Below are 25,774 nucleotides of genomic sequence, written 5' to 3'. Positions count from 1 at the left end.
GCTCCCATATAAGCAGTTGATCAATTATTAACTAAGTCATTTTTATCCTCAGTGCCCTCAATCCATAGTATAAGCGTTTAAAAAGCTTCCGCGCTATCAGATGGAAATGAAAAAAGTAGCTGATGTTTATTGCCAAACAAAAATTCCTCTTTGTCTCGAAAAAATTAGAAACATGTTCATAGTTACCTCCGTAGATCATCTGTGTCGATTGTAGCAATCTGTCATAATCTACCCTACAACTGATCTAAGTGTCTAAGTGAACTCAGTGAGTGTTTGTGAATGGTGGTGCGTGTTAAAAGTTTGAACTGGTGCCGTCTAATTTTCGCAATGGGGTTTCTCTAAACCAGCAAGGTCCGCTTTTCGATCATTGGGGTTGCCAAAATTAAGAAGGCAAGGAGTTTACTGGCGTCAAGTGAGTACAGTTCCTGCTACTCTTCAGACTGTTTATCTCAAGACTTTGTACTCCAGACAAGATATTAAAATTAATTCCCAATATATATAGAATTTATCAACAAAGAAAAATATAAAGGTGAGCAACATCAGAAATTGGTGATGAATTAAAATGCCATGAGACAAAGAGGAGAGTTTTGAAATAAAAAAACCCAAACAAACTGGACAAAAAGATGTAAAACTTAAAAGGACTAACTGAATTATTCCTTTACTGCAGTCGGTTTCCAACTTGCTCTCCTCGTTGCTCTCCACCTTGCTCTCCGCTTTGCACTCCCTTTTGCTCTCCACACTACTTTGTTCGGCCACAAAAATGTCACCAATACCCTTGATATGTACAAGTTAAAACTCGCTTAGGTATCCACTAGGTAGCTTAGGATCCAATACACAAGTTATTTTTCACCATTTCTCTTGATATGTACAAGTTAAAACTCGCTTAGGTACCCACTAGGTAGCTTAGGATCCAATACACAAGTTATTTTTCACCAATACTCTTGATATGTACAAGTTAAGACTCGCTTAGGTATCCACTAGGTAGCTTAGGATCCAATAAACAAGTTATTTTTCACCAATACCCTTGATATGTACAAGTTAAAACTCGCTCAGGTATCCACTAGGTAGCTTAGGATCCAATACACAAGTTATTTTTCAACAATACCATTAATATGTACAAGTTAAAACTCGCTTAGGTATCCACTAGGTATCTTAGGATCCAATACACAAGTCATTATTCACCAATACTCTTGATATGTACAAGTTAAAACTCGCTTAGGTATCCACTAGGTAGCTTAGGATCCAATACACAAGTTATTTTTCACCAATACCCTTGATATGTACAAGTTAAAACTCGCTTAGGTATCCACTAGGTAGCTTAGGATCCAATTCACAAGTTATTTTTCACCTTTTCTCTTGATATGTACAAGTTAAAACTTGCTTAGGTATCCACTAGGTAGCTTAGGATCCAATACACAAGTTATTTTTCACCAATACTCTTGATATGTACAAGTTAAAACTCGCTTAGGTATCTACTAGGTAGCTTGGGATCCAATACACAAGTTATTTTTCACGATTTCTCTTGATATGTACAAGTTAAAACTCGCTTAGGTATCCACTAGGAAGCTTAGGATCCAATACACAAGTTATTTTTCGCCATTTCTCTTGATATGTACAAGTTAAAACTTGGTTAGGTATCCACTAGGTAGCTTAGGATCCAATACACAAGTTATTTTTCACCAATGTCCTTAATATGTACAAGTTAAAACTCGCTTAGGTATCCACTAGGTAGCTAAGGATCCAATACACAAGTTATTTTTCACCAATACCATTGATATGTACAAGTTAAAACTCGCTTAGGTATCCACTAGGTAGCTTAGGATCCAATACACAAGTTATTTTTCATCAATACCCTTAATATGTACAAGTTAAAACTCGCTTAGGTAACCCTTGGGTAGCTTAGGATCCAATACACAAGTTATTTTTCACCAATACCATTGATATGTACAAGTTAAAACTCGCTTAGGTATCCACTAGGTAGCTTAGGATCCAATACACAAGTTATTTTTCATCAATACCCTTAATATGTACAAGTTAAAACTCGCTCAGGTGTCCACTAGGTAGCTTAGGATCCAATACACAAGTTATTTTTCAACAGTACCATTAATATGTACAAGTTAAAACTCGCTTAGGTATCCACTAGGTATCTTAGGATCCAATACACAAGTCATTATTCACCAATACTCTTGATATGTACAAGTTAAAACTCGCTTAGGTATCCACTAGGTAGCTTAGGATCCAATACACAAGTTATTTTTCACCAATACCCTTGATATGTACAAGTTAAAACTCGCTTAGGTATCCACTAGGTAGCTTAGGATCCAATTCACAAGTTATTTTTCACCTTTTCTCTTGATATGTACAAGTTAAAACTTGCTTAGGTATCCACTAGGTAGCTTAGGATCCAATACACAAGTTATTTTTCACCAATACTCTTTATATGTACAAGTTAAAACTCGCTTAGGTATCTACTAGGTAGCTTAGGATCCAATACACAAGTTATTTTTCACGATTTCTCTTGATATGTACAAGTTAAAACTCGCTTAGGTATCCACTAGGTAGCTTAGGATCCAATACACAAGTTATTTTTCGCCATTTCTCTTGATATGTACAAGTTAAAACTTGGTTAGGTATCCACTAGGTAGCTTAGGATCCAATACACAAGTTATTTTTCACCAATGTCCTTAATATGTACAAGTTAAAACTCGCTTAGGTATCCACTAGGTGGCTTAGGATCCAATACACAAGTTATTTTTCACCAATACCATTGATATGTACAAGCTAAAACTCGCTTAGGTATCCACTAGGTAGCTTAGGATCCAATACACAAGTTATTTTTCATCAATACCCTTAATATGTACAAGTTAAAACTCGCTTAGGTAACCCTTGGGTAGCTTAGGATCCAATACACAAGTTATTTTTCACCAATACCATTGATATGTACAAGTTAAAACTCGCTTAGGTATCCACTAGGTAGCTTAGGATCCAATACACAAGTTATTTTTCATCAATACCCTTAATATGTACAAGTTAAAACTCGCTTAGGTAACCCTTGGGTAGCTTAGGATCCAATACACAAGTTATTTTTCACCATTTCTCTTGATATGTACAAGTTAAAACTCGCTTAGGTATCCACTAGGTAGCTTAAGATCCAATACACAAGTTATTTTTCACCAATACTCTTGATATGTACAAGTTAAAACTCGCTTAGGTATCCACTAGGTAGCTTAGGATCCAATAAACAAGTTATTTTTCACCAATACCCTTGATATGTACAAGTTAAAACTCGCTCAGGTATCCACTAGGTAGCTTAGGATCCAATACACAAGTTATTTTTCAACAATACCATTAATATGTACAAGTTAAAACTCGCTTAGGTATCCACTAGGTATCTTAGGATCCAATACACAAGTTATTATTCACCAATACTCTTGATATGTACAAGTTAAAACTCGCTTAGGTATCCACTAGGTAGCTTAGGATCCAATACACAAGTTATTTTTCACCAATACCCTTGATATGTACAAGTTAAAACTCGCTTAGGTATCCACTAGGTAGCTTAGGATCCAATACACAAGTTATTTTTCACGATTTCTCTTGATATGTACAAGTTAAAACTCGCTTAGGTATCCACTAGTTAGCTTAGGATCCAATACACAAGTTATTTTTCGCCATTTCTCTTGATATGTACAAGTTAAAACTTGGTTAGGTATCCACTAGGTAGCTTAGGATCCAATACACAAGTTATTTTTCACCAATACCCTTAATATGTACAAGTTAAAACTCGCTTAGGTATCCACTAGGTAGCTTAGGATCCAATACACAAGTTATTTTTCACCAATACCATTGATATGTACAAGTTAAAACTCGCTTAGGTATCCACTAGGTAGCTTAGGATCCAATACACAAGTTATTTCTCATCAATACCCTTAATATGTACAAGTTAAAACTCGCTTAGGTAACCCTTGGGTAGCTTAGGATCCAATACACAAGTTATTTTTCACGATTTCTCTTGATATGTACAAGTTAAAACTCGCTTAGGTATCCACAAGGTAGCTTAGGATCCAATACACAAGTTATTTTTCGCCATTTCTCTTGATATGTACAAGTTAAAACTTGGTTAGGTATCCACTAGGTAGCTTAGGATCCAATACACAAGTTATTTTTCACCAATACCCTTAATATGTACAAGTTAAAACTCGCTTAGGTAACCCTTGGGTAGCTTAGGATCCAATACACAAGTTATTTTTCACGATTTCTCTTGATATGTACAAGTTAAAACTCGCTTAGGTATCCACTAGGTAGCTTAGGATCCTATACACAAGTTATTTTTCACCAATACTCTTGATATGTACAAGTTAAAACTCGCTTAGGTATCCACTAGGTAGCTTAGGATCCAATACACAAGTTATTTTTCACCAATACCATTGATATGTACAAGTTAAAACTCGCTTAGGTATCCACTAGGTAGCTTAGGATCCAATACACAAGTTATTTTTCATCAATACCCTTAATATGTACAAGTTAAAACTCGCTTAGGTAACCCTTGGGTAGCTTAGGATCCAATACCTGTAAACTTTAAATTGAATCAAACAGGTGAAAAGTTAGCTCCTCTTAAAGTATTTCTTAACCAACATATCTCCAAAAGGTTTAACGAGTCTGGGATGTTGAGTTCTTTTCTTTTTTTCTTTTTCTTCTTCGTTTTCTGTGGCTGGGAAAGTGGCGCAAGTACAATTCGTTCGGTTTCTCTCGTGGACCTAATTTCTGAGTTGTCGGCTTCGTGTGAGTCGCTATCGGAAAGTGTCACCAGCTCGACAACTTGACGAGATTGAATGTTCTCGGAAGTATTGGAATTACTCTCATCATCGGAGATAAGAACAAGGTCCACCACATCATTCTCAGCGTCATCTTGCTCGAATCCATTGTCCACTGGTTCGTTATGAGACAGTTCTGGTGTTGCGCTGGCCACGTCGGTCACAAAATCTAAATCTTGGTTTGAATTTGTCCAATCGTTAACAATTGGTCTGACAACTGCGACATTCACCGGAGTATGTATAGAACAGCGGGGGCACGGACACCAGTTGATATCTATCACACCCAAGTTTCGGCAGTGAAATTCCATACCTTGGTATTATCTAAATTGGTGGACTTGTTCAGAAAAGGGATAAATTGTATTACAAAAAGGGTGAAAGATTTTTGCTAAGGAGTCGTTATTATACCAGCTTGGTATTTTATCTGATGTTTTCAAAACTTAATACTAAATCCACCAATTTAAAACAAGAATTGATCTTTGAGACAACAAGGAGAATAAGAGAACAAGTGTAGAACAAACAGATATTCTTTAATTTCGTAACTGGAATGAAAATTGAACCAGCTGAAACGATTTAGTAAATGTTTTCAGTCCAGATGCTTGATAAATTTGTTTTAAAGATTATAATCACGAGGTCGGAAAGTGGACGCGGAGTTCAATTGTCTCAACATTCTCGGAAAACTTAGACAAAAATTCATACCCAAAATTTAACGATCGTAAACAAAATGATCTCGGATAAATCAGACTAGACTATGATTCACTGAGAAAGCATTTGACTCTGATTCTAGGGAATGTACTATATAACGGTGATTAAATGTTAACAATGAGGCCGCGTCAGTTTGCTTGGGTTTGTTATTGTTTAGTCTAAAGAAGGTCTATTTAACTCAAGATGATGTATGTGGGGTAAAATAAGTTCAGAAGGATTACCAGCACTCAACTCAGGACATTTATAAAAGCTTAGCAGGAGAATATATACAAGCTAACTTTACAATAGATTACAGCTGTAACGATTATAAGCAGATTTGGTCCAGTGGTAAGATATCCGCTTCCCATGCACTAGATCCGGGTTCGAATCCCGGTGGGGCGAAAATCCTTTTGCAAGATTTAGAGGGGGTCGTTTTTTTAAAGTGCGTGACCCCCCCCCCCCTAGTACTACTACTAGTCATTTACTTATACTACTTTTGTCATCTTCTTTGAAATTGGCTCTGAAACTGTAGGCTGAAATGTTGTCAATATGGTCAGTACATCAATTTGTGGGAAAGGGTAACTCACGTTGCCTAAAACAGGAGCGAGAAAAATCGAAAAAAAACTACGGAGAAAAAACGCTTGCGAGACCGGAAACGGGGCGAACGAACGTGCCGTAAGCCGTTTTTACCTTTACGACTCGTGTTTCTCCATCTCGTCCTGGCGTTGTCTCCATGACTCTTCCCAGTGGCCAAATGCCTCTTGGTGTTTGGTCTTTCAACACCCAAACAATCTCGTCCACTTTGAGAGGTCGATCGTTGCTGTCTGACCATTTTGACCGTCGGCTAAGCGTTGGCAGATACTATTTCACCAAGCGTCGCCAACTATGGTTCATCAGATTCTGCGTGTTCTTCCATGTCTTCAAGCTGGCAGGTTGCTGGTCTCCAAATTGTCCTAGTGGCAAGCTATTGAAGGGACGCTGGATAAGAAAGTGGTTTGGAGTCAAAGGTTCGTCGTTTTCAGGCTGCTCAGCAACGTTAGTGAGTGGTCTGGAGTTGAGGATTGATTCTGTTTCCACCATAATTGTTAGGAAAGCGTCAAAAGAGAGTCTTCTGGATCCTAGAATAAGGAGGAGCGTTCTTTTGGCGCTCTGGATCAAACGCTCCCAGACACCGCCAAAATGAGGGCCGTATGGGGGATTGAATTTCCAAGTTGTATTGGCTACTGCTAAAGTTTTGTAGATTCTGTCATTGTCCAAGGCTTTAACAGTTTTCTTCAGTTCTTCAGAAGCGCCAACGAAAGTTTTCCCGTTGTCGCTGTAGAGAAGTTGGGGCTGGCATCGACGACTGCAAAATCTTCTGAGGCATTGAGAAACGTTTCTGTATTGAGGTCTGGACACGTTTCTAAGTGAACTGCTCGCGTCACCATGCATGTAAATATTAGACCATAATGTTTTTCTGAAATGCCTTTGGAATCTACGATGTAGAAGGGTCCAAAGAAATCTACACCAGAATTAGCAAAGAGGAACTGTGTTTTTGCTGTTGGAAAACGAAAACTAGGTAATGGTACCATAATTGGTTGAGTGTTTTTCGTGTCAAAGCGTCGACATAAGAAACAATGAAACCGTACGCTTGCTAACACTTTCCGAAGGCCAATCACATGGTAACGTTGTTGAATGAATGCTTTTTTTGGTTCTGTGGACTGGTGAATACATATTTGATGGGCATGTTCCAAGTACAAACGAACAATTTTGTCCGTGGCGTGCAAAAATATTGGACGTTTTTCCAAATCTAGTTGTGTTGGTGCATTCTGCAATCGACCACAAGATCTGAGTAATCCGTCCCTATCCAACAGCGGATTTAAGCATCTTATTTTGCACTTAGAATATAGTTTGATTCCACGTTGTAAGGAATTAACGGTCGAATGGAAAAAACTGTCCTGAAATAATTTCAGGAGATAATTTCTTGATAATTGAATGTCTCGAGTTGTGTATTGTGATTGTTCGTTCGCATTTTCTTTGCACGATTAATTAGGTTGAAAACTGTTGCAACTGTCAGAAGAAGTTTGTTCCATGTTGAAAATTTACTCGGATCGACTATAGGTTTAATTGTCTTGGGACTTCTCGTGACTGCCGCACATGTTGCGCGTGGTTCGTTTATCTCATTCCAGGTCGATTCGCTTTGGCAAAGAAATTGGGGTGGATCTAACCATTTCTGCTGAATTTCCTTTGTCTCAAGACCGCGAGTTCCGTGATTGGCGGGATTGAGATAAGTTGAGATGTGATGCCATTGCTGGCGTAAAGAAATTTTATGAATTTCTCGCAATCTGTTTGAAACAAAAACGTTTTGCTTCTTATTTGAATCTATCCAGTCCAAAACTACTTGACTGTCGGACCAGAGAAAAATTTGGTCGGATGTCAGTGTCATTTCTCTTTGGATCAGTTGTAGAAGGCGAACTCCTAAAACAGCGGCTTCTAGTTCCATTTTTGGCACACTTATTTGTTTAATGGGAGCAACTTTGCATTTTCCCATGAGAAAACATGCTTGTGGCGGAATGGTTTGACTATTGGCTGTACGGAGGTAAGGAACGGCTGCCATAGCTGCCATTGAGGCATCCACAAATATAAGAAGTTGGCTGCTTGTGATTTTACTGAAATTGTGAACAGTTTCTTGGTATTCGGATTTCGGGCATGGCAGAGTAGCTGTTTAGAACTTTCTGGAGGTCATAGTGTAGTTCATGTGGTATCAAATCATCCCATTCTCTTCCAAGTTTCCAAATCTGCTGCAAAACCATTTCGATTCTAATTGTCAAGGGAGACAACAGACCGACGGGATCGAAGATTGAAGATACCAAACTGAATATTTTCCTTTGTGTGTACACTGTTGCATCTTTAGGAAATTGTTGTAGGGGAAACATGACAAAATCGTCAGTTGTTATGTTCCATTTTTGACCAAGGACTCTTATGATCTCTTTTGTTTCGTCTTTGTCGACGGATGAGATTTCAGTGAGTACATCTGGTTCGTTCGAAACAAATTTTGTCAACCTGAAGCTACCATTTTTCAGGCATCTTGTTGTCTGTGATATAACTTTTTTGGCTTCTGAAATTGTTGGTCGGGACTGGATGTAGTCATCCATATAAAAGTGGTGCTTAATAGCGTTCAAGGCGGCTGGAAATTCATTTTTGTTGTCTTCTGCACATTTATTGAGCACATCAATTGCGCAAAATGGTGAGCATGTTGCGCCAAAGATTAATCTAGTGAATTGGTATTGTCGAATGTAGTTGTCTATCATCCAAAGGAAACGAAAAGCAGACTGGTCTTCTTGTCTTTGGCAATCTGCATAAAAATTCCTTCGATGTCTGACAAAACAGCAACCTTGTGTTGTCTGAATCTCAACAGCACTCCAACTAAGTTATTTAGCAAATCAGGACCAGTTAGAAGATTTGAGTTCAGTGATTTACCGCGGAATTTTGATGCTGCGTTGGCAACTCTTCTCACTTTTCCGGGTTTGTTTGGATTAGTGACTGCATGATGAGGTAAGTACCATATTAACTCTGGGGGTGGTGCTTGCATTTCGACTGGCTTGACAAAATTTTTATCCAAGTCTGTTTGGAGTGTCTGGTTGTACCTCTGATTGAGACCGGGATCGTTTTGTAGTCGTTTTTGTAGACTTTTTAGTTGACTGACTGCTGCTGAGAAATAGTTATTCTGGAGTTTCTTTACAGGTTTCCAAGGAAAGCCAATCTGATATCTTTCACCGTTGTGACAGATTGAGTTTTCCATTGTTTGCACTGCTAATTGGTCTAGTGAGCTGTCTTCATTCTGTTCGGGTAATGTACCTTCAGCTTCTATTTTCCAGAATCTTTGAACCAATTCGTCCAATGGTTCTTCTTCAATGTCTTTCCGGCAGACATGGTAAATGAATGGTTGGCGAGGGGGCTTGTTTGCGTTCATTGTTTTAGGAGATAGCTCGCACTCTCCAGCGAGATTCCAACCAAGCTTTGTTTTTACGCCGAATGGACGCTTTTTGCTACCTTGGATTACGTCGACTGGATATGTGAAGACAAACGTATTGACACCAAGAAGGGCGCCTATTGCACCGTTGGCTATGTCAGGGAAATAAATGTGACTAAGTTCCTTGAAGGTGTCGCATAATTGATCGAGTTCAAGAACGTTAGCGGGTTATACATTTAGACAAGGCGTTGTATAGGCTCTTGCAATGCTGAAGTGTTGATTGATTTTGTCATAAGGCGTTACTGTCACTGTTTCACTAATTTCGCACAGTGGCATTTCATGTTCAGTGTTTAGGTACTGCAGAGTTGTTGATGCTTGTGCTTCGCAGGGAAGCTCAAGAAAGCTAGTAACTTTATCCAGCAGGAGGGTGAACTGGCTTCCGGTGTCAATCAAGGCGTAGGTATCAAACACTTTACTTCCGTTCACAAATGAAACTGGTATTATTTGTAGTTTTTCATACCATTCAGGAGGAGGAATTGTATTTCGGTTGATACTGAAGTTTGGGTCGGATTCGAAACATTCAAACGGGCGCGTTGAATATTTTGTTGCTGTGATTGTCTTTTACCAGAAAACGATTGACCGTATTTTGTCTGCTGGCTCTTTGTACTGCTGACAGTGTCAGTACTTTTGTTTTGATTTTGTTGTTGAAAGGATGGCTGTGTTTGGGGGCTTGCTAGATTTTGTGTCGGCTGATTGGGATTGCTTGTTGAGAAGGCAGCGGTGGGCCGCTTAAATTGTTTCGAAGGATCATGCAAAGTTGTGTGGTGAAATCTTTTACATGTTTGGCATCGTTTTGTGGACGGACATGACTGCTTAAAATGTTTTTTGCTTAAACAGTTCGAGCAAAGATTGTTCTTGCTCACAATGTCATACCTTTGGTCTGGCGCACATTTCTGGTATTCAGGGCATGTTGCGAGTATGTGACTTCCTTTGCATTTCACGCAAGACTTCTTTGACTGATCACCATCTTTACGCGGAGGAAAGGGTGGTTGACCATGCTGGTTTGCAGGGCGACTTGAGTGCAATGAATTCTGTTTCCAATTGTTTTGTGAATTATTAGAAAATTGATTCATAGCATTGCTGTTGCTATTATCATTGTTGTTGTTAATTCTGCTAATGCTATTACTGTTTTGACCGAAAGTGTTCCAATTATTAAACGGCTTATGAACATTTTCTCTGTTGATTTTGTTGTATACTTGGGTCTGTACTTCAAGCCACTTCTGAAAATTAGAGACGGTTGGTTGATTTCCAATTGCTGTTATTGTATACTCTGTCCATTTTATCAGAATATTATGTGGAATTTTTTCCTTTGCCTTTTTCATCAATGTTGAACTTTGCAAGTCGGCTGTGAAGCCTAAATATTCAAAAGCTTGCACTAATCGTTTGAGAAATGAAGCAAAAGATACGAAACTCTGTTTGTTGTAGTCATTGTTCGGACGCCAGGCTTCCAGTTGAATGATGAAAGCATTCACAACAATGCTGGGATCTCCAAAGTAAACCATGAGCTCTTTCAAAGCAATCGCGTAGTAAGCTGGGACACACGAGTAGGCTTGAATTTTTTCTTTGGCTTTTCCTACGACCGAGTTCTGTAAGTATGTTATACGGTGTGTATCCGTAAGGCTAGTATTATTGTGAACTACCTTGAAAAAATAGTTTATCCACTCATGGTATTTCAGTGGGTTACCATTGAAATTTGATATTAATATTGGTGGAAGTTTAATGGAATTTTTGTTTGTGGTTTTTAAATTAAAATTTTTTCAAACGGGATTGTTTCTGTTTGTATTTCAGTTCGTGGCTGAAACAGTTGCTTTCCAGAAAAAGACCAATTTAGAATTTGTTTTGAATTTCCCGAAATGTTTGGCTGGCTAATATGTTGAGTAAAGGGGGGAAGAATGGCTGTTTGGTAGTTTGTAAAGGGATTTTCCGGAGTAGGCGGACAATTAGGTGGCTGAGATGATGTACAGCAAACAAGGTTGGTAACTTGGTTGTTGAGTGTTGTATTGGAGGGGAAAACAATTCCATCGTTTGGTTCTTCCGTTCGATTTCCATTGCTAAAATGAACTCCAGTTGGGTAAAGTGGGTTCTGAAATTGTTGGGAAACGTTTGTTTGTACTACTGTTGGTAACGACATTGCTGACGCCAATTTTCCGCTGTTCTGGTTTTCACTTATAGGAACAGCTGAAAATTGAGTGTTTGAAACAGTCTGAGCAATTGCACTTTGATTGTTCTCAAAATTTAGGGGATTGTGACGACTGTCTTCGTAACAATATGGATTTGGCGTGGTCTCATTTGTCACTGTATTTGTTCCTTTTTCTGAATGAAATTGACGCTGAAGCATTTGCTCATTCAAATTGCATGAACTTGATGTTTGGTATGTATTGGTTTTGTTAACTGAGCAGTTATGTCGAAGTGAGTTTTGTAAATTTAATGCAAGACGTTGTATGCTTTGATCTTCTCTTTTGTTATTTAAGGGAACAGAAGACTTTCCTTTTGGTCTAACTGTGGCATTTGCTGGTTGATTCATAGGCATTTCGGGCAATGTGATCAGCTTTGAACTGGAGAACTGGTTCAATTCTCCCATTGATGAGAGTAGTAATAGGGTGAGCAAGTCACCCCGGGTATAGGTGAGCAAGACCCCATGTATTAAGATAGGGTATAGGAGTAATTTTTGAGAGAGGGTCTACACTAATGTATTAAGATAGGGTATAGGTGGCGTACATGTTTTAAGATTAGTAATAGCGGCCGCCACGTATTAAGATTAGTAATAGCGGCCGCCACGTATTAAGATTAGTAATAGCGGCCGCCACGTATTAAGATTAGTAATAGCGGCCGCCACGTATTAAGATTAATAATAGCGGCCGCCACGTATTAAGATTAGTTATAGCGGCCGCCACGTATTAAGATTAGGAATATCCTCCGCAATGTATTAAGATTGGGGATAAATCTAGGGGTGTTCCAGGGGGTGAGTAGTAAGGTGGGAGCAGATCAGGGTGATTTTTCGGAGCCACTTGTCACGTGGTTTTAGAGGTCATTTAGGGATTAGCAGGGAATTATACATGCAGCGCGCAGGGAATTGCACAGTCAGCGCGTACGTACAGGCGGGGAATTATACATGCAGCGCGCAGGGAATTGTACAGTCAGCGCGTACGTACAGGCGGGGAATTGTACAGGCAGCGCGCATTAACGGATAATTTCCCTCGCAGTAAACTTCAACATTTTTTGGTTTAACCACAGCAATGTATTAAGATTAGGTATAGCCGCCGCAATGTATTAAGATTAGGTATAGCCGCCGCAATGTATTAAGATTAGGTATAGCCGCCGCAATGTATTAAGATTAGGTATAGCCGCCGCAATGTATTAAGATTAGGTATAGCCGCCGCAATGTATTAAGATTAGGTATAGCCGCCGCAATGTATTAAGATTAGGTATAGCCGACCCTAAATAGCAAGATGGCGCAGCGGAAGCGTGCTGGGCTCATAGCCCAGAGGTCGGTAGATCGAAACTACCTCTTGCTGATCTGGCATTGTCACAGTACTAGTGGACTTTTACGCTCTCATAACATGGAAAAAAGTTAAATAAAAGAAAAAAAATTGAATTAATAAGTACAAAATAACAGACACAGTACAAATTAAGCACATGCAAATACAAATTTAATCAAACGTTTACATGATGATAGTACAAAAGAAAAGAGTATTAAAGTACATTTAGCCGTGTAGTTAATAAAGTCGACAACAAAAATTTGAGTAACTAACGAAGAATTAAGGAATTTAGAAAAAAATTACTGACGACTTTATTACACTTCGACGTATTTTACATTAAATTTATCTACTTCACATATAATTACTTATAAAGTTTAAAACATGAACGTCATGAACCTTGTTCAGTTTTGTTTGAAAAAATTTAAATAGTTGAAATGCTGCAAATATTGTTTAAAATCCACACAAATTATCAGTTTTCTGAACTGGTTGTTGTATCATTTTCTGATACTTTTTATTCAAAAATTTGTATTTTGTGATTGGACGAGCCAAAGAATCAGCATAGTAATAAGTTCGATTGAGTCGAGCAATCATTATCCAATGCTCTCCAGCTTCACTGCTCGGAGAAGTGTTGATGATAGCAAAACTGAATGTGGGTAGCCTTGGAACACAATCTGCTGGAAACGATCCAATATAGCGGTATTTGAGTTCTGGGATTCGTTCAATAATCTGTATCAGGGAAGTGTTATCCATGACAAACAATTTTTCTCTGCTTTATTTCGCAAGTACCATTAACACACGGATTTCTAACTGTACAGTCAAGCTGAAAAGACTCATTCTCTTCATAAAAGCAACAATCATTGGACTTTTTTTCTTGCTCTAATAAAAGGTTGCTTGACTTTTTAATTTTGTCAACAGAATTGTTATGGGATTTGGGGTAGAATAAAATAATTACAAAAAGAAGTACCAGAAAAATTAGGAGAGGAACGTAAACAAAAAAGTTCGAATTAGTTCGCCCCCAGTTAACGTCCATTTTAAGAAATTATTTGGTGAAGAGAATGGCAACTGGGTGACGATAATATATAACCCAAAAATGTTCCAATGCAGAAAGCAATGATGTAAAACCCATAAAAAACTGAAAAAAATATGAAAAAATTTTCGTTAACGCAAAAATCTTCAGACATTTTTAGCAACCGTTCCGAACTGATCAATTTTAACAGTGGACATCCTTTCTCCTAGAACAATTAATTCTGTCACGCTTCTTAGCGGGCGGTCGAAAAATATTTCTAATCGGATACTTTCACCGCTGAGCTCAGGATAATGAATACTTTCTCCAGCATCTTGAAGTGAAGTGAGATCAAATACAAGCACGTAATGGTTCTGAAATAGATTACGTGGTAACGCGGGAATCTCTTCGTTAAAATTCATTGCTTTCATTGTTGTTACATATGCCCTACAGTCATTGGTTGTATCAACTGATACTATAGCTCTACCTCCTCGAACAATTCTTAGTTCTCGTAAACCAAATTTCTGATAATGGAAAGGATTTTCTTGAAAATGTCCTGTGAATGCTGAATTTGTGTTCATCGCAATAGCTACTCTTCTGATTGGAACATTGTTAAAAACATTTTCCTGAATAAACTGGTTCTGTCCTGAAGGAATAATAAATGTGCGTGCAATTGTTTCCATAAAGTTGTAACAAGCAGGTTGATGAGTTAATTGATATTTGATAGTCTGGTGATACACTTCGTTAACAACAACACGTCTTGTAAACAGGGAACAGTCAAGAACTTTAAGGGAGACGTGAGGATTGTAGGAGATCATGTAAAAATTGGGTCTTGCACGAATCAATTTCAGTCTAACTTTTGTATTTGGAAGCAGTAACTTTTCACATTGGAACAAATCAATTGCTAATTTACCGTAATAAGTAGTTCCATTTTTCAGCAAAAGTTCTTCCTCTCGATCTATAAAAGGGCTTTTCTCAAAATCGCTGGGTTCTTTTTCAAATTCATATCCATGACAAGCCAAAATACCTTCATTATTTCTTGTGGAAGCGTTAAATTCATTGGAAATTATAGCTTTGTGTCCATAGAGACCATTTGAGTTGTAAACCTGTTGATTGTTCAGATACACCTCACAGTTCGAAAAGAGCGAGTGCAATAAATTGTTGACGTGAGTTAGATAATGTAAATCATCATCTGTGAAAGACATTCCCATATCTGCTTTTCCATGCTCGTCTTTTTTCATAAAGTCATCAAACAATCTTCCCTTTTGTAATCCAACTTTGATTTGAAGGTGGATATCTCTCATATCAAGATATATGCTTCTATCTGTTTCAAACTCGAACTCAATGCTGCTTTCATCCAATGAAGTACTGGGATAAACTTCTTGAACGTGAGAAGATTCAATTGGTTCCAAAACAGGAATTTTGTCAAAAATCTCCAAGCAAGAGTTCGTAAAGTGACCATAACGAAAGTTGCTATCGTTTGTTGATCTAGTATTCATTTTAGCTTAGAAAAAATATCTCTTCTAGTTCGACGACGTCGACTGGTTTTTGGGGCAATTCTTCGAATTATTCGCCGTTTCCTAATTTTTCCACCACCTAGCTGTTTACGTAATGTTTTCTTTCCAACATCTGCAGCCACAGATTTGAATTTTTTCTTTCCAGTTAGAACATTTCCAATTTCTGGTGCAGCTATATCAAGCAAATCAGCACCAACTCTTTTTGCTGCTGGGACAACATATCTCCTCAAGAATGGAATAGCTGTCCTCCCAATTGTTTGTGCTAACGCTCCGAATCCTCTTCCCCTCTGTCTTGAATAACCACGAAAATACGGTAAATCACTATCAGCAACCATTTTCTACAACTTTAAATCTAAAAATGATTGTCAGAAGTTTTTCTAAACATTAGTACCACTCTTGTCACACCAACAGAGTTGAAAGGAACTTTTTCACCATAAGAGTCCCGGAGCTCGAGTTTTATGCTGTGGAATGAGTTTTTTAGAATTTTTTTAAATTGTAAGTTTGGAAAATTTTGATAATTCATGTATTGTCCCGTTGAGATGATATCTCCATTCTTAACTTTTGATATAAACGGAATGCATCGTAAAAGAGCAGCTTTTGTATCACCCACAATATTGTATTCAACAATATCACTATATATCATTAAGGTGTGTATTCGTACAATGTCATAAGGAAACTTGGGAAAATGTGGACCACCACCACTCATGAAAACACCCATACCATAAACAGCTTCTTCGCATCCAAAGACATGACAAAGATCGGCACTAAAAATGACAAGTAAAGAGTTCTGATTTGGAAGACTCAAAGAAATTCGCTGTGTAATTTTGTTAACGTGTAACTTGATGGGCGTTTTTTCATATTTTTCACGTTCCTGAATTTTTCTATTCATTTCATTGACAATATCAGAGATCGAGGGGTATAGACCTGGACCAAGTGTGTAATAATCCGATGGTTTTGTATCTGGTGTTGCTTCATCTAGATAGAAGAATTTACCCTCTGTTATGTTTTGGTACAAGGAAGGATACGACAGTTCTGTTATCGCTACCTCCTATTCTCCATCAAGATTAATTTGTTCAGGTAGAAAATTCGTGAAAGAACTTAGTGTATTGTTTGGGTAACAATCAAACAACGCATTGGAAACCAACTCAACAGTGAAAGAACTCATCTTTAAATGATACACTTTGAAAGCTCTTGTTCATAAAATTTACCTAGAATTTCATCACCTTGTTCTGCACAAAGGTTATAGGTTGGCGGTTTAAAAGTAGCAACTTTAACAATTTTGAATATTTCATTTGTGAACTGTGATTTATAACCTTTTCTGAATGGAATATCTTTTTTTGATATACGAACATTTTCACCAACTTTAAAACGTGGTCGTTTATATTGGTTAATTGGGTTTCTGTAAAAAATTGACAAAAAGTCTTTGTTTGTTACATTTTTTGGAGCTTTACCTGTTGAGCGATTAACTCTTGTGTTCATAGTTTTGACAAAGGAATCCATTTTTCTCATGTATTTGTCACCATTTTCTTCCATATAGCGATAAATAATGTTTTTCAGGGATTTAATGGCTCGTTCTGCTACAGCAGCTTTCGTTTCACTTCTAGTAGAGTAAATTTTAATTTTCTTGTCCATACAAAACTTTCGAAACTCACCACTAAACTCTGTTCCCTGGTCAACCCATACTTTCGCGGGCATACTTTTTTTACGCAACATTTTTTTGAAAGCTACAACTGCATCGGTAGAGTACTTTGACTTCATTGGTTGCACACGAACAAAGCGAGAAAAGACGTCAACACATACTAATAAATACTTCACTCCATTATTAGTATCCGATAATTTATCCATAAAAGCTAGATCGAGACACCAGATCTCATTGATTCGCTTAGCAAATGCTGGTAATCTTTTGAAATGTCGTGTTGCATGACGATACTTTGTGTAGGAATCTTTACTGTGTAGAAAGTAGGTAACTTTCTTTTTGGATAACCCACTTGCCTTTTGTAGATTTTTAATTGATCCATATGCGGCTTTTCGATCTCTATACAGCCTTTGTAGCTTGGCTTTTTCAGATTTTGAAAGGAATCCAGCTCCCTCTGTCTTTGCTTTTGGCATCTTTGTTTATTACTTTTTGCGGATTTATTCCGGTAGCATCAAGTATTGTGTAATATATGTCGGGAAAATCAACGTTCTTTCTTTTTAATGCAAAAATAAAATCTGCAAAAGCTAATTCTGTATCTCTTCCATCTAATAAAATTGTGTCGTTGAGAGATAGCTTGACTCGCGGTGAATTCAAAATTTGATCTACAATTGATTCGTTCTTTAAAGATCTGGTTTTGTTGCTGATTTCCTTGTAATTAGAGTTCAAATGTGTTGGGACAGAAACTGGTTTCTGCTCAAAAGTGTCCAACTTTTTAACTTCTAATTTGAATTTTTGTTCGTAAAGGTGTTGAGGAATCAAAACAAACTGTTCCATTTCAAGACAATCGATTAATGATAGATGGTGTCAAAATTGATATGAGCTCTATTCCTTTTCGTGAACTTAAAATTGCTCTTCTTTTATTTATTCCGGTTCTTTTTAGCACGAGTTGATGAATTTCGTCTCTGTACTTTATTACGTCTTGTTTTTGTATTTCCTGTAGTTGTCCCCCGAGAAGGTTTACTATGCATTCGTTTAGAAACTGAATGAAATCTTTTGGACAATTTCTTAGGAACAATTTCTTGAAGTTCTGGGAATACGTTTGGAACGTTATCAGCGTAGAGAGATGTTGTGCGTTCATCGTTCAAAAAAGTAATCTCTTGTTTCGTTTTAGGGAGAAAAAAAATAGTGGGAATAGAACCACTGTTTCTGCAAAATCTAAGAGAGTCGACTGTTTTCGGAGTTAAATCAATGAGTAAGTGACCATACGGGATTGAAGTAGCTTTTGTATACCAATCTTTTAATTGTGATCCTAACCCGAGCTGTTGACTAAGAGTGTGAATCTGGAGAACATCTCTAGGAGACTTGAATAAAACTATATGAGTATTTTGTAACTCAATATCTCTTCCCAACCTACTCTGATGAAAAAGATTATGCTTTATATATATTGTACTAAGACCTTTGTGTCTTCCAGCTGTCGCGATTTTAACAAATTCTTTCGAGCTTGAGATTTCTTCACAAGAATCATCAAAAATCAGCAAATACTTTGTTCCATTATTGGGTAGACTCTGAATGAACTCAAAGTCAACTCCTTGAATAAATTGAATGTTTTTAATGTTTTTGGACATTAGACCGTAAAGTGATTGATAATGTTGATAAAAATAGTAAATTTTATCGAAATCGGGTTGAAAAGTTCCAATAATTAGCCAATCATGGATAAGATGAGATTTTCCAGACCCGCTTGGTCCCACCAATGAAATAAAAATGCGTTCCTTAGTAGAGATTATTTTGTTCATAGTTTAGGAGAAGGTAAAATATAACCGACTGTACTAGATAAGATAGCAATCCAAACTGTTGTTTCTTCACAGGTTTCGGCAAGAGTTATTCTTACTATACAGCACGCTAATATTAACAGAATAACAAAAAATTGGGACAAAAAAACCACCAGAGATCTATTACAAGTCTGTCCAAAACATTTCCACGATTGTCGTTCCTGGTTATTATCATCAAAGACAAAATTACCTAAACTTAAACCGTTATCAGTATGCTCGGTCATTTATACCTTATTTTTAAGGGAAAATCAATTTTTTGAACTGGGAATGCAACTTCTCTCTGATTTCAAAAGTAGTAAAATAAAAATAATAAATTACAAAACGATCACAAATACAAATAGAAATTACAAATAGAAATTACAAATATTATACGTTATCAAAAAAATCCAGAGTCCAAGTTCCGTAAGCATAAGCTTTCTTCTCTGCACAGTGAAATGTCTTTTTGTGTCGATACGGATAATTGCTACAATCCCAGTCAGGATCCGAGTTATTGAGAAGTTTGGAAACTTTTGGACAACCAAGATCATCTAGATTCTCCACATCTTTACACAAGTAATTTGAGAGAAGATTACACTTCTCTAACCCTTTTGCAAAGTATTCTGTTGTAGGTGAACAATGTTGGTGAATGATTGATGACAACTCAGTGTATTCCAGTTTTCCATTGTTCCAATTAGTCCCATGTAAATTTTTAGTGTCCCATTTTGCTTGAAAAGTAGGTTTATAGTCTTTGGGTGGGAGGAAACTGTATCCCAATACAATTCCATCCTTGAAAACACCCAACTCCTTGACAATTTTCCCTTCCAAGCACTCAATATCAAACACAACGAGAAACATTCTTTTTTCTAGGTTGAATTATTACAAAAATGATTAGCAGTCTAGCATTTTGAAAATTTGAGGATGATAAAATTTAATAAAGACACAAAAGATTAACCCAGTTAAATGTCCCAAGAAACATGAGCTTGGAAAATTTGGTAACATGTAACAGTATCCTGGTCCCTTGTTTGTAGGTGCTTTAACCGCTCCAGCAGAATCGTGTAGTATAGCATGTAATCGAAAAACTTTCAATCTAGCAAAGAAAAAATCTAAAAAGGAATTTCCATAACCAATAAGTCCTCCATGAGGAAATTTTTGGTTAATTTCCTCCAAATTTATATTCTCGTCCCAAATTTTACAGGCCGCTAAAAAACAGTTTTTGCGTTTTTCATTTTCGGGAAACATTGAAAGGATGCTTCCGTAGCAATTGAATATGTTGACAAGAATGACAATATCCATCAACTTTGCGTTCCTTCATCCATGTCAATGCAAGTTTTCTTAAACTTTTCAATATAAGATAAAAGTGTAGGGAGATGCTCTAGTAAATTCTCGTACTCTTCTTTTTTTAATTCAATATTTGTCAGAAAACTCCACTGATATCCGTTCCAACGATGTTGTGAAATGGTAACTTGTTGTTTATCTGAACGATATATAAGACTTGTTCTGCGTAATCCGTTGTGAATAACCCACTTAAATTCTGAAATTTGGGACTCTATGTCCAAATTTTCTAATTTAAGAAAATTTTGAGCTTCAAGAACAGTATAGGAATATCTTTTAAGTTCGTAATGAAGTCTAACGTGAAAATCCTTTGACTTGTCTCTGAGACTCAAAAAAATGTTTCTTGAGCAGCCAATATCCCAACTCATTCTCAGATCAAAGATTTTTAAAATGAAAAATTTATTGTAGAGAAGACAAAGACATATTACAAAATCACACAACAATTATTATTGAAATGTACATTGTTCAATGTTAGAAAAGTCATTCAAATTTTGAATCAGTTCCTTGAACTCGTCCAAAGTGTAGCTGACATAAGTCACCTGCTTGAACTCATTGTTTTCCTTGCGACAAAAGAGCCGAATCTGCACATAAATGGAGGCTGGATTCTCCTGAACGTATTGAATGAAAGTCACATATATTCGTCGATTTCGTCCTATGCTGACCTCTCTGACTTTGTGACATCGTTGCAGCACATCCTCCATACATGGGTTCTTATCAAATTGAGTCGGGTGCTCACTCAGTTCCAACTCCCCATCCAGGATATTGTTCTTGAGGAAACAGAATTTCTTGAATTCGTAATCTCCTATTCGAAGTTGTTGGTACTTCTCAAATGTTCCAGAATTATCTTTTTTGAAGACTTGGAAAGTTGGTTCGGAATAATTTTGTCCGTTTTTAAAAATCTGGGACACAGTAAATCTCCCAAATCTTTTTGGGTTAGAACCAAAGTCTATATAAAATGGAACTGAATCAGTTCCAGTTTTAGGTTGAGAATCGGTAAACATAGACGGAGCACTCGAGTAAAACGGAGAGACTTGAGAGAGAGACATTTTATCAACTTAATGTGACAGAGAGAAATTAATTGAATGATTTGACTTGCAATTTTACTTCCTTTATTGTTTCCGATCACCTTTATTTGGTAATGATGTCATTATCTTTCTTTCATTTCCAAATATGGAAAGTTCAATTGCGTCATTTTGCAAAAATTCCTTATAAGAAAACTTAGTCAGAAATTTTCAGTTGAGCAAACATTTGAACTAGAGCAGCATATTTATCTTGAGGTTTAGCACGTCTGTGTTGCATTAGCGAGTAATAGTGTTTGAAATATTTAGAACAACTAAAACAACGGATTTTTCTGAGTTGCTGTCTCTTGAACTGTGTCATTTTTCAAATGAAATTTTCGCTGCGTTTGAACTGAATTGTGTTATTTCCATATACGGTAGTTTAAAAGAATCACTCCAAAATCACTTTGGTTACAGAATGGCAGCAGTTATGTGTCAAGTTTTACCTGACTTTTATAAAAAAATTTGTGAGAAATCCTTGTTCATTTGCGTATCAGTTAAGGATTATAAACCTTACTTGCTTACTAGTGAATACTCTGTTGCGTCTCACAATTACACTTTTTGTCCTCTGAAAAATTGTTCTTATCACATAATTCTCATTTCATCTTCCATTAATGAATTACTCCAAAAATTGGATGCTTTATCTTTTCAATATCAGACAGTGGACTGCTTATACACCTTATATAAACATCAGTTTTTTGGTCACACAAACGAAGAAGCAGGACTTGTTTTCACCCAATTGAAGAGAGCGGTACAACATCATTCGGAAAACAAATTTGTTGAAAAACTACCCAGCGTGTCTAAGAAGAGATTGAGTAGAAAAAAGTTCAAGAGACATCTACTGAGAGCTGAGCAAAGAAATGCAAGCACACAAACATTGAGATCATCCTTCTTCGACCGAATTCAGTCTCTTAAGAACTCAAAGTATGAGAGTGAATTAATAAAAATTGTTGATTGTTTACTAGATGGTCATGGAATAATTGATAACCCCATGTTGTACTTTGAAGTTAGAAAGTAAAAAAGTGTTTGTACTAAAAAGTTTTATTATTAGTGTATATTCTAAAAGTCCAAATTTGAAGTCGATTTGTTTGTTAAATGTCGAATTTTCACACAACATTTTTTTGTTAAAAGTCAAAAATAGAACCTCAGATTTTTCATTAAAAATCAAAAATGTTACCAAACTGTGCGTGCAAAATGTGCACTTTTTTCTCATTTTTCTTAGTTTTACGGTATGATTTTAAGCAAAAAACATAAATTTTAATAATTTTTAAAATGACAAGTTTTGAATCTGTTCTTGCAGATTAAAAATCGGATTTGTAACAGTAATTTTTTCTTAAAAATCGAATTTTTTCTCGACATTTTTTGTTAAATTTCGAAAATAAATTCGACAATTTTCTTAAATATCAAAATTAAATTCGGTATTTTTCTTAATTGTCGAAAAACAAATTTTCAATAATAACCAAGTACCTAAATTATCAAGTAACCTTTCGTGTTAATCTTTTATTCTGGAAAACTATAAAAAAAATTATAAAATTGAAAATGTAAATTTAATACGAAACACCCAAAAGGTATTCAGAAACTTTATTATTTTTACGAACAAATACAAAATAGTTTACAAAATTGAACATAGAAATCATTCAAAAAGAGTTTCAATAACATATTCTGGTAAGTTCTGAATTTCATTACCGAAACCTCTTTGTCGCTCAATTCTACCAGGTAGTTGAGTTGGTTGAACAGTGACTGGGGTATTAGGTACATCACTCAAAAAGATAGGGTTGTGAGCTGTTTCTTCCTCAATCGATGGGGTTGTCATCGAGGGTGTAGTTGACATGTCAGTAGATCCATAGTACTGCGCTGGATCAAAGTTTTCCAGATCGTTAAATGACGTGGTGGTACTAGTATCAATACTCAACTCGCTATGTTCTCTTCTATGAGCTCTTGAAGCTATTTGGAGAAGATTATTTTCCACCTCCGGGATGATACCTCACCTACATCCGGTGTAGTGAACCAACTGTTTGGAATTTGCCCTTCCTCCCAAGGAAATGTGTACTGAATATTTCCAGCTACGTAGTTGGCAGGAAAATCAGATCCATTAACGTGAGGATAGTGGTGTCCACTGACAACAGCAACTTCGTGTCCCATCGCGTGAGTTTCGAGTTGATTCTCTGTGATTGGGACCTGTCCCTGATGATATGTATCAAACTGTTGTCGCTGGTGCTCAATAATGTGCCACACAGTAATGGGTAAAGTGATCAGAGACTCATACAGTCCGTTTGATAAATCTCGAACTCCTATCCGAGCAATACCCTCAGTAAAAGAAAATGAGTACAGAAGGTTATTATTTTGAACGGTGAACTCCATTTTGGAATAAATGATAGAAGAGGTTTTTGTTAGAAAGTGATGAGAATAGATGAAAAGATTCTTGTCGAGAACGTGATAAAAGCAATCAGTGGAGAGAAAGTTATAAAGCAGCAAATTTCCTTTTTAGGAAGGGAACAGGATATATAAATTAGATTTAAACAAAAGTTAGAACTAAAGTAAGTATTTTTAAACAAAAAGAAAGTGAATGTTGGAGCTCGATAGCAGGATAAAATGTTGAGGAGTAGTTAGTATAATGTGAGAAAGTAGTGATGATGTTTTCAGAGAAGTTGGATCAAATGATAATGTCAAAATCAACAACCTCTATATATAGTGTGCTCTGTCCAATCAGACAACAGTAACCAAAGATGGAAGATTTTATGAGAAAAAGTGACGTTTAGCTTGAAATTTCTGGACGAACTGAAATTCAAATCCAAATTTGGGTAAAATTTTCTAACAAGGTAGGAAGTGAAGGATACATACAGGTTTCCGACTATGCTTTTACCTAAAATGGTATATTTAAGTTGAAATGAAGTGACATAATTTACCAAAAAAGTCAAGCTTTGATAAATTTTTTCCAATTCGTCAAATTTCAGATCAATCTCGGAAAATGTTCCATTTTTGGAATCAAATTTCTGTATATATACGTTAGGTAAACGAATTCCGAACCTGATCAGTACTCCCACTGCATTGTAGTCGTTGTAATAATGGAAGTACAAAGCACTCTGTAGTGAAGAAGTTATTGTAATTGGTTCTGGGAGAGGAACAAAGTTTGTTTGTGAAATATTTCTGTACTGTTCCAATATATCGGGGACGGAGTTCAAAATGAACAACAATTCGTATTTGCTTACATGCAATTCTGAGGATAAATCGAAAGACTGTTTCGCAATAAACTCCTCATATTCAAATTTTTTAATAGAGAACGTTGCATACTCAAGTCCTTTACTAAATCGGATTATTCTGTTGGATTTTGTGAAAATGTCCAAAAAATTGTAAAAAAAGTATGAATCTACATCAATTTCGTCAATTTTGTATGAATCAGTTATACCTTCTTTTCTCTTGTAAATCTTCTCCAATATTTGTAAGTGGTTTTTGATCAACATGTTTCACAAATGAGTAAAATTTCACGTATTATTCTATTAAAATAAAAAAATGTTAAAAGAGAGAATGAGATAAGCAAAACGATATCATTAACTTTTACAACAAGTTTCTTAATACTAAAATTTGATTGGTTTGTAGTTTTTTTTAATATAATCACGTTAACGTCAATTGTATATAAGTTATCTTCAATTGAAGTAGGAGTTTTCTTCTCTAATGTTTTAATATTATTGTAAAAACACATTTAGTGTTTTATCGATGAAATTACAAAATTAGTTTGTTTACAATAATATTTGTATTCTCTAAGTGAGCAAGCATCTGACAGATAGATTTTGTTAAGAAGTCTGCTTTGGGATGAATAGTATTGTTTTGTAAAAAAGTAACACAAATCAGCAATATGACAAATAAATATAACTTAAGATTTCCGATTTTCCTCCAAGGAATAAGGTTACACATTTTTGATGTTTTCTGGACTTAAATACAATGTATAATGTAACACTGAGACTGCTTCGTAGGAAGTTCTTGAACTTTCGTATTGCGTAATGTTACTAAAAATAGAAATTACGACATTTCTTTATATGGAAATAATTAGTCATAAAAGTTATTGTAACTAAAAAACCAAAAATTGTATTCATTCTCACTTTGTTATCAGATACAGTTGCTCGGCAATTTACTTAAAATTTATTCAATTTATTTTAGATCACAACAATACAATGCCTTCTCTTGATAGAAATCTACCTGTCAAATGCTCAAAGTGCGAGAAAATGGTTGTCAAGCAGCAAATGGCCCGACACAAAAAATCGTGTGATAGTGGGACTTTAAAATGTCCAAAGTGTCCACATTTCTACACAAAGAGGAAAGAGGACTTGAACTACCACCTTGCTAAGCATCACGCTCCTCAAGAAAAGAAGCTAAGTACAGTGTTCACTATATGCTTGGAGGAATTTCCAAGTTTTTATTCTCTTCAACAACATAAGA

General features: G+C 36.3%; 2 protein-coding genes across 2 annotated transcripts; both read right to left on the bottom strand.

Moving 5' to 3' along the window:
- Positions 1-6,356: 6,356 nt before the first annotated feature.
- Positions 6,357-6,926, bottom strand: LOC142344311 (uncharacterized). The gene has a single exon (XM_075395899.1). The coding sequence runs from the start codon at positions 6,924-6,926 to the stop codon at positions 6,357-6,359; it is 570 nt and encodes a 189-aa protein (XP_075252014.1).
- A 1,855-nt stretch (positions 6,927-8,781) lies between these two features.
- Positions 8,782-9,447, bottom strand: LOC142344310 (uncharacterized). The gene has a single exon (XM_075395898.1). It carries the CDS (start codon positions 9,445-9,447, stop codon positions 8,782-8,784), a length of 666 nt encoding a protein of 221 aa, XP_075252013.1.
- Positions 9,448-25,774: the final 16,327 nt, after the last annotated feature.

This window comes from Convolutriloba macropyga, chromosome 8 (assembly GCF_964194025.1).
Source record: "Convolutriloba macropyga chromosome 8, txConMacr16.3, whole genome shotgun sequence".
NCBI lineage: Eukaryota > Metazoa > Xenacoelomorpha > Acoela > Convolutidae > Convolutriloba > Convolutriloba macropyga.
The sequence above is the reverse complement of the archived record's forward strand: the minus strand, read 5'-3'. Positions and strand labels throughout refer to the sequence as shown.